The sequence below is a fragment of the Megalobrama amblycephala genome, linkage group LG2 (assembly GCF_018812025.1).
Source record: "Megalobrama amblycephala isolate DHTTF-2021 linkage group LG2, ASM1881202v1, whole genome shotgun sequence".
NCBI classification, from domain to species: Eukaryota; Metazoa; Chordata; class Actinopteri; order Cypriniformes; family Xenocyprididae; genus Megalobrama; species Megalobrama amblycephala.
In genome coordinates this window covers 9,227,752-9,237,330 of record NC_063045.1, presented here as the reverse complement: position 1 = coordinate 9,237,330, position 9,579 = coordinate 9,227,752, and the positions used below count along the sequence as shown (strand labels likewise).

The window sequence follows — 9,579 nt, the reverse complement described above, 5'->3', positions numbered from 1 at the left end:
TTTCATTGAGTTTCACTTTCACCATTGTGTCGTTTCTAAGCTGGAAGGAAGAAAATGAGGGACATTATAACGCATAGCCTAATGTGAAAATTCATAACGTGGCTTAATTTACTAAAACAGTGTTATTAACAAACTAAACTTAGTATGCTTTATTAGTTTGGTATTTACTATGTACAAAAAAGCAGATAAGCCCAGAATATGAACGCAACACATTTAACACATAAGCGTTTTCCTCCCTTAAAGAAAACGCTAATGGACAGTGACTTAACGTGTAATAAGACGCATTTTGTTCATATTCTGGGCTCATCTGCTTTGCTGTACATAGTTTCTATGGGAGGAAAGCGTTTAACGTGAAATTAAACGCGTTGCGTTCAAATTCTGGGCTATTAGTATGATGTTTACTTACATTATGCCACATTAAGCGTTTTAGAATGTCCCGAAAATGGGACAAAATATGGCGCTTCATTTCACATCCGTTTTCCACGCTGGTCAGTATATGCAGATAGTTCATAACACAGCCAGCGTTCACCATTCTAATATGTTTTTAACTGTATATAAATTTTAACATCTTCCTCCACTATTTCCCAGTCTCTACTGTACTGACGGTGACCTAAAGTCCCAGAATGCAATGCGTCGCTGACGTCACGTTCCCAGACTCTAGCTCCTTTTCATTGCCATTAAAGTGAAACAACTGAACATAAACATACAAGCTTGATAAAAATGCTCATTTTATTAGAAAACTTCAGATGGCACTTAGAAGCTTTTGCATAGTCTGGAGTCTTCAAATGCACTTTTATTTTCTCTATTTGAAAGTTTTTAATGCTGCCATTTGATGTTATGTTTTTAAAATGTGATGTTAATAAAATATATTTTAATAAATTAAGAGTTAAACTAAAAGCCTAGTTTTTTTTTGTGTTTGTGTTGGGGCAATTGTGGACAAGTGGGGCTCTGAACCCTTCCCTACCTACAAAGTGAGGAATGGCAGAAAAAGTCTAAGAAAAACTGGGTCAAGTGCTCACGAAAGAGATGAGTTTTCAGCTGTTTTTTGAATATTGCCAGGGATTCTTCATTCCGGATGAAGCTGGGGAGATCCTTCTTTTGGTGGAAAAATAAAATGTTGAATTGTTAATCAAAGTTAAATTGAAAGAATATTTGAGGAACTTTAGGTTATAGTGCGTCTGTGCCAAATTTGCAGTATAAAGTGCCACTTAGAGAATTGAATCTAGGACAAGCACATCATCGCTCTCTAGTGTCCAAAGCAGAAAATCACCTCTCCAAAAATAGCGCTGCTTTTACCGATAGGGTGCGCTATAAATAGATTCTGCTGTTCTCACAGACCAATAATAATAATAAACAAAATAAGACACATTCTCAAAACTAAGACACACAACTGACCTTTCGCATCTGGAATATGAAAATACCTTTTTAAAAATGGTTCTAACAACAAATCAAAACAGTACAATCACACAAGACACGATTTTGTTTTATATCTGTTGTACAGTAAATATAATATCTTGTACAGTGCAGTTTAGATCAGTTCAGTTTGCAAACATTAGACATTTAAATACTTCATTCTGTGAGGAGTGGCTTGCTCTCAAGAAAAGGTCAAAGGTTGAACCTCTAAAATGTTAAAGGTGAACATGTAATGCATCAGAGAGAGTTTAGAAAGTAAAGGTCACATTCCATGTGTGTGTGTTAGAGAGAGATATCAATGTACAGAGACACACCGGGCTGAAGGATTCAAGGTTAGCTTCATCCTCAGTCATTTCTGATAACAAACTCACAAATGATTTCTAATTTGCTTACAGATGCAAGACACAAAGTGTGAATGAATTATGTTTTTATGGCACTTCTTACATGAACACATAGTGCATGAAATTCTTTCTGTTTTCCAGAAAAGAAGAAAATAAGTTTTTGAGGGCTCAGCTTTAAGGCACTTTCTCATTATTGGCTGCAAAATTACAGAATCTGAAATGTTAAAAATACTTTGCAAGAGTGTAGGACTTTAAAACAGGACGAACTTCCTTTACAATGCTTTTTAGCCAAAAATAAAATGTTATGTACCAATCATTTACAACATTTAGTCACAAAACTCTTTTATGGTGTTATTGAAAAAACAACTAAAAAAGCCATAATGGACATTTACATGTGTTCTGGATGATTCTGTAGGCAGGTGACGAACTCTTTGACCGGATGGCCCTGGAAACAGATCTGATAAACTGCATTAAACAGAGGAAACCTGAAGAGAAACAGAGAACATTAACAATCAAAAAGAGACTAAATGCTTTCTATACTGTAACAAAGATAAGGATAGTTACTTTTCCACCAGGTTTTTGTGTTTGAGGATCTGATGGACTTCTGCTGCGGTTGCCGGACCTTGAAGTTTCTGGCCGTTCAGCATTTCCTTCTCAAGCTCCTCGATAGACTGACAACGAACAGAAATGTTTAATGTTCACATGAACAGTGAGAGAAAATAAGGTAACATTTAAAGCTGAGGATCAAACTTACTTTTCCCGTTTTTGCGAACGCTTCTCCGATCTTGCGGTTGCGTCCTCCGTAGCAGGTGGTGATGAGGTCAGCGACGCCGCAGCTCTCCAGAAACGTGGCGGGAGAAACCGGACTGGCCGTGCAGAATAACCGAGCGAAGGCGATCATCTCCATCAAACCCAGGCGGATCACGGCGGCCTTGGTGTTGTCACCAAAGTTCAGACCGTCACAGAAACCAGCGCCCACAGCGACAATGTTCTACAATAAAACACAATCATTCACAATCATTCAATAAAACACAACACGGCTAAATGTTTCAGGAACAGTAGGAGAAGGAATGGGTGAACTTTTACCTTTAACGCTCCACAGATCTCCACAACATCAGCCTCCTCCACCACCGTCACACGGAAGTTTTGTGTTTGCATCAGTTCCTTTAACAGAGGACCGTGAGCTTTGCTTTTACATCCTGAAAATGAGATTATTATTATTATTTATTTGAAGAAGTTTAAGTGGCTGATAACATAACTACAGTTCTGTCAAGACAACTCTCGGGATATTGGCATGGTAACTGAGATTGGCGTGGTAATGGATATAACAATGTTAATGTATTTGGTCTTGGCGGAATAGATCTGCTATGCTGCTGCTGCTGCAGATCAAGTACCGAGACTTGCTACTGCCAATGCATTCGCAGACATTGCTGTGAGCATGTAAGACATGCTGCTGCACATGTAAAAATACATGAATCAACCCCCGTAGCAGATCTACACAAGTGGAGCTGGGGAAGGAGGAGGTTGCACTGCTAACAGCCATCAATGCCAAATATTTGAATGTTTGAGCAGCAAGCTCTTTGGCAGCTGATGCAACAGCAACCAATCAGCTGTGCTGTGTAGATGATGACGCGATTGATACCAAATGAGTTAAAGACCTATCAGCCTGCATCGTCAGAATTTCTTACCAAAACTATGTAATTATAGGTATAGAGCCATATTTGGACACATTGTCCTTCTCTGTCATTACCACAACACAATACACTTTCAGTTTAATAGGTCTTTACTGAATTAAATTTCTTAAAAAAAAAAAAAAAAAAATTCTTATTGACCCCAAACTTCTGAATGGTAATGCATTTAAAACACATGTTTAAAAGGACACAAACTTATGTTTATAGTGACATTTAAACACAATTCTGGTCCTCAGGAGAAGTTAATTTTAAAATCATTACAGCAACATTTTTGGGTGTTGTGTTAATGATGAAACTGTAAAATGTGAATGATTTGTCAATTTTAAATACCTACCTACCTACCTAGCATAAAATACATACATGTTTGTAATTAAAACGCTTTTGAATGAAAATGTGTTGTCAACCTTATATCCAACATTTAATATATCCATATGGGGCATGGTGAGGGAAAACAATATGAGCTGGGAGGGGGAAAAAAAAAAAATCAAAAATTTTGCATTCGCTCACAAAACGTTGCAAACTTTTGTTTTCCCCCAAGAGACTTTGCATTCCCCTGAGAAACTTTGTGTGATATTTAGAAGCAAGCCCAAAGTTTCTAGGGAGAGCACAAAACATTTTGCGAGTAAATGCAACATTTTTTTCCTTAAAGGTGCGGTGTGTAAATGTTAGCGGCATTTAGTGGTGAGGTTGCAAACCGCAACTAACGGTGCACACCCCTCGCACCCCTACCTTTTGGAGAAGCTACTGTGGCCATCTGGCTGACATGTCGTCGTCTGAGAGAGCAGAGAGTAGCCTGTGTGAAGCAATGAGGTTTTCTTCTTACTTCTAACACAGAACGGTCTCTGCTTCTAATAAACCAGACGACGACTACTACTACTACTACTACTACTACTTTGTGTGTATTCAGCGTAGTGATGCAAGCTGCCTCTAAAAACACAAACGATTTAGAAGTACAGCATAATGAGGAGAACGCTCTTTAGAGTGTTTGTCCGTTTAGGGCTGCTGTAGAAACATGCCGGAGCATAATGGCGACTTGACATTGAGGAGGGACCTGCGGTGTATGAGATAGAAATGGCTCATAACTGAAAACAGTTATGTATATTATATTGCATTTCCGTCAATAGATCCTCCCAAATTGTACACATTGCACCTTTAATGCCCCTTTAGGGGCGCCATACATATTAAATCATAACATCTGAATATTCAAAAAACAAGAATAATACATATTAATATAATATAAATATAACAGCGCTTGACGTTAACATTTTTGCTCACCGGCCACTGTGGCTAATTGTTTTTCAAAATTACTAGCCACTCAGCATTTTCACTTGCCACAATTTGACATCAATACAATGGCGAAAAACTGCCATAGATATTTTTAATATAATCACATAATTTGGCAGCAGGAATATTAAGCTGCTGACACTTTAAGTCCTGACACACAGATCAATTATACTGTTAACTTACACATGCGTGTTTACGTTCACTTAAAACATAATTGACATAAACATACGTGAATACTCACCAAGACCGGCATTTGTGTCATTATTTTGTGTGTTTTTATCTGTTTAAGCACAATATATAAGCAGCGAAAGATAACTCAATTTAGTACGAGCTTTACGCTGTGCACTTTGAATGTGAGTGAAATTATGCACAATACGCACAATCCCATGACAAAATTCAAACCTGTAACACCAACAGATGAATATCTGGAGCAAATGAAATGAGTGAGTGAGCGGAGGCGGGTTTGCGTGTCATCTCGCCGTCAGAGAAATGAGAGAGCGAGAAAGCGCAGCTGGTATTGCATATCTATTCTGCGGAAAATGAGCAGTCTATTGGAAGCATTATTTATCGATATGTATCGAAAAATGTATATTTTTGACAACACTATTTCAGATGCCTTTTAAAATGACTACAATTGAAAAATGTATAGCCTATATTATATATAAAATTAATCTCGCCACTGCTGACATCCAGGCAATGTTTCTCTTTTTGTGTACTTACCGATTGTAGTTTCACAGAATTTCTCGTCAGCGACCTCATTGGCCAGATTGGCTCCCATCAGCACGGTCATGGTGATGCCTAGTTTTTCCCTAATGACATCAGAGATCAGTTTCAGTCCGTCAGGACCCTCATCCACACCCTTATGAAACACACACAGTGATATAGCAGTGCATATACAAACTCAAACTAAACTTCATAGAGTAAGAAATGCATATAAGAAAATTTTACCTTAATGAGGGACATTCCCACAGCATCCGTCTTGATGTGACCCTTGATGGTGTCACAGACTCGGGACACAAACTGGTGTGGGATGACAAAGATGAGGATATCTGCACCCTTCACTGCATCCAACAGCTCTGGAACCGCCACCTGAAGAAAAATCACTGGGTTTATTAAACTTTTCTTCATTAAAGGCAACTTTCTTGCTCTTTACCAAGTTTGTTAAGCAAAGATATGCTTCTTAAAGGTGCCCTAGATCATGTTTTTAAAAGATGTAATATAAGTCTAAGGTGTCCCCTGAATGTGTCTGTGAAGTTTCAGCTCAAAATACCCCATAGATTTTTTTTAATAAATTTTTTTAACTGCCTTTTTTGGGGCATCAATATAAACGCGCCGATTTATACTGTGCGGCCCCTTTAAATCTCGTGCTCCACGCCCCAAGAGCTCGCGCTTGCCTTAAACAGTGCCTAAACAAAGTTTACAAAGCTAATATAACCCTCAAATGGATCTTTACAAAGTGTTCGTCATGCATGCGGCATGCATGCGTCGGATTATGTGAGTATTGTATACTGTTATATTGTTTACATTTGATTCTGAATGAGTTTGATAGTGCTCCGTGGCTAACGGCTAATGCTACACTGTTGGAGAGATTTATAAAGAATGAAGTTGTGTTTATGAATTATACAGACTGCAAGTGTTTAAAAATGAAAATAGCGATGGCTCTTGTCTCCGTGAATACAGTAAGAAACGATGGTAACTTTAACCACATTTAACAGTACATTAGCAACATGCTAACGAAACATTTAGAAAGACAGTTTACAAATATCACTAAAAATATCATGATATCATGGATCATGTCAGTTATTATTGCTCCATCTGCCATTTTTCGCTGTTGTCCTTGCTTGCTTACCTAGTCTGATGATTCGGCTGTGCACATCCAGACGTTAATACTGCCTGCCCTTGTCTAATGCCTTTCATAATGTTGGGAACATGGGCTGGCATATGCAAATATTGGGGGCGTACACCCCGAATGTTACGTAACAGTCGGTGTTATGTTGAGATTTGCCTGTTCTTTGGAGGTCTTTTAAACAAATGAGATTTATATAAGAAGGAGGAAACAATGGAGTTTGAGACTCACTGTATGTCATTTCCATGTACTGAACTCTTGTTATTTAACTATGCCAAGGTAAATTCAATTTTTCATTCGAGGGAACCTTTAACATGTTATAACTTAACATGCCACTTCACTGTTTAATTGCCAAATTTCCAATGAAGAAGTACTAAATTATCCACCAAATCAGAGTCGATGTTACCATGTAAATGGCAATAATGGCAAAAGAGTTCAATGATTCTGGAATCGCTTGGCAATCTCACCACATTAGGCGGCAGCTTGTGTCCGGGCAGGTATTTGACGTTCTCGTGTTCGGTGTTGATGATTTCGGTAAGTTTGCGTCCATTGATCATCTCCTCAAACACCCACATGTTCACTGTGCTGTCAAACGTGTTGTATTTTGCTGCATTGGCGCCCACTATCTTGGCAATTGCAGAACCCCTGAGGAAATGAAAGACCTTTGCTTTAACATTACAGATGAACTGTAATGGAGCTAGTGCTCAATACTGCTGCTGGATCAGTAATGACAGCTGCATGTCTACTGAGGGCTTAATTAACAAGAATTACTGTGACACACATTCTCTAAACTACAGATTGGCTTTTGACTTTGTTGCAACTGGGAACAGGTGCTTATGTGGTAAATATTATTGCATAATTTACCATTGGTTTTTGGGAACTATTATTATGGTAATACCATTCAAACATCTGAAATCGTGTCTGAAATAGTACAAAACCTTCTAAAACTAGAAGCATGAAACCATGCAATTAAGATACTAATTATGGATAATAATAATCCAGAGCATATCATATTAAAGCTCCACTTCAGTATCTGCAACGCCAACAGGCTGAAGTTTATGGGTCATAAAGGACAAAAAAAAAAAAAAAAAACTGCAGCCTTTTTTTCTTTTGGTTTGAGGAGGATCACTGGACACCTCGGTCAATCATTACTCAGCAAATATTACCTCAGCAACTACAGCAAGGCAAACAATGCACATTTGTACTTTAAATGTGAATAAATAAATGAATACATTATATATAAAAACATAATTTATATATAATTCACTAAATCTAAAGTACTACATAATTTATGTAATGTGTGATATTTAAACAGGGTTATTACTGGTTTACACTGGATATCCGCAGAGGGATGTAACATATATCGATATATGAAACATATATCGCATTTAATCAACTTCTTAAAATAGAAATAAATTCTGCCTTAAAACAGGCTTCTTACAATTACACTTTAGTCAAAAACACCCACAGCAGGTTTGCATTATTACTGTAAAACACGAACCAGCGTAAAACAACAACGCAGTGTAAATGTCACGCACCAGTTGCCAGAGCCGATAATGCAGACTCTCTTGGCCGCCATGCTGCGCGTCTGTCCCGGCTGGACTGGCTGAAGGACTTCGGTGTGTTTGAGAGCCGCTGACGGACCGGAGAGAATCCTGTGCGCGCGCTTTTAAATAGCCCGTGAACGCGCCTCACTCCCCTTAACGCGCATTGGCTCATTATTTCTTCTCATACATAAGCCAAACTCAGGGCAGGACTGACTACTGACCAATGATCCGACGATTTATTATTATTTTAATCTATTATCATTCGTATAGTTCTCAAATAACGTTAGATTTGACCTGCTTAATACTTAAAACCGCGAAATTTGAGCCTAATTTCTATATTAAACAAGAAACATGTCGACAGCGTTTGTAAACATTTTCGCAATCTCAAAACTCGATTAAATACGTGATCTCGCACAAACAGACACTCGCGAGACCCTTGTGGTAAACACAGAAACAGTTCGACGAGACGTGAGTAAGCATATTATATCATTAATAACTGCTATATTTTATAGACAAAATAGAAATGCTTCCTTTAAAATGTACACTGAACAGGTTTGTGGTAAAAAAATCTTTTCAGAAAGTTGGCATAGGGGCGCCAAAAGACGGTGCCTCACAGATTAGCAATAGCTAAATTTGTCTAACGTCAACAAATTTACATGTAATCATTTAAGTAATGAATTACTTTAGTTGAATAGCACATACCGGTTTTTCTGTATTTAAAAAGGTCAAGTTTGGCTAAGTGGATACCAAAAAAAAAAAAAAAAAAAACCTCAAAAGAATTTAATTTGAAAATGACATTAAAGGATTAGTTCACTTTCAAATTAAAATTTCCTGATAATTTACTCATCCCCATGTCATCCAAGATGTTCATGTCTTTCTTTCTTCAGTCGAAAAGAAATTAAGGTTTTTGATGAAAACATTCCAGGATTTTTCTCCATATAGTGGACTTCAATGGAGCCCAAACGGCTGAAGGTCAAAATTACTCGATTAGTTTCATTGCAGCTTCAAAACGTTCTACACGATCCCAGATGAGGAGTAAGGGTCATATCTAGAGAAACCATCGCTCATTTTCTAAAAAATAAAAAATAAGTTTTAACAATAAATGCTCATCTTGAATTAGTTCTCTTCCTCTCCATTTGAATTCCAGCAGTGTAGACACTGCTAAGTGTATTACTGCCCTCCACAGGTTAAAGTTTGAACTAATTGTTATATACTTGCACTAGCATATTGTATATGACAATTTAGTTCAAATTTTGACTTGTGGAGGGCAGAAGAAGAGAGCTAGTTCAAGATGAGCATTTAGGGTTAAAACGTATGAAATTTTTTAATTTTTTAGAAAATGAGCAATGGTTTCTCTAGATAAGACCCTTATTTCTTGTATGGGATCGCTGTAAACTGTAATTTTGACCTTCAACCGTTTGGGCTCCATTGAAGTCCACTATATGGAGAAAAACCCT

At 37.6% G+C, this 9,579-nt stretch overlaps 1 protein-coding gene across 1 annotated transcript; it reads right to left on the bottom strand.

The window, feature by feature from the left end:
• Nucleotides 1-1,823: 1,823 nt before the first annotated feature.
• On the bottom strand, nt 1,824-8,269 carry gpd1b (glycerol-3-phosphate dehydrogenase 1b). The gene is made up of 8 exons (XM_048182474.1): nt 8,114-8,269; nt 7,043-7,220; nt 5,678-5,818; nt 5,450-5,588; nt 2,841-2,953; nt 2,509-2,745; nt 2,319-2,425; nt 1,824-2,239 (listed from the first exon to the last, which is right to left on the bottom strand). The coding sequence occupies exons 1-8, from the start codon at nt 8,152-8,154 to the stop codon at nt 2,143-2,145; spliced, it is 1,053 nt and encodes a 350-aa protein (XP_048038431.1). The 5' UTR covers nt 8,155-8,269; the 3' UTR covers nt 1,824-2,142.
• Nucleotides 8,270-9,579: the final 1,310 nt, after the last annotated feature.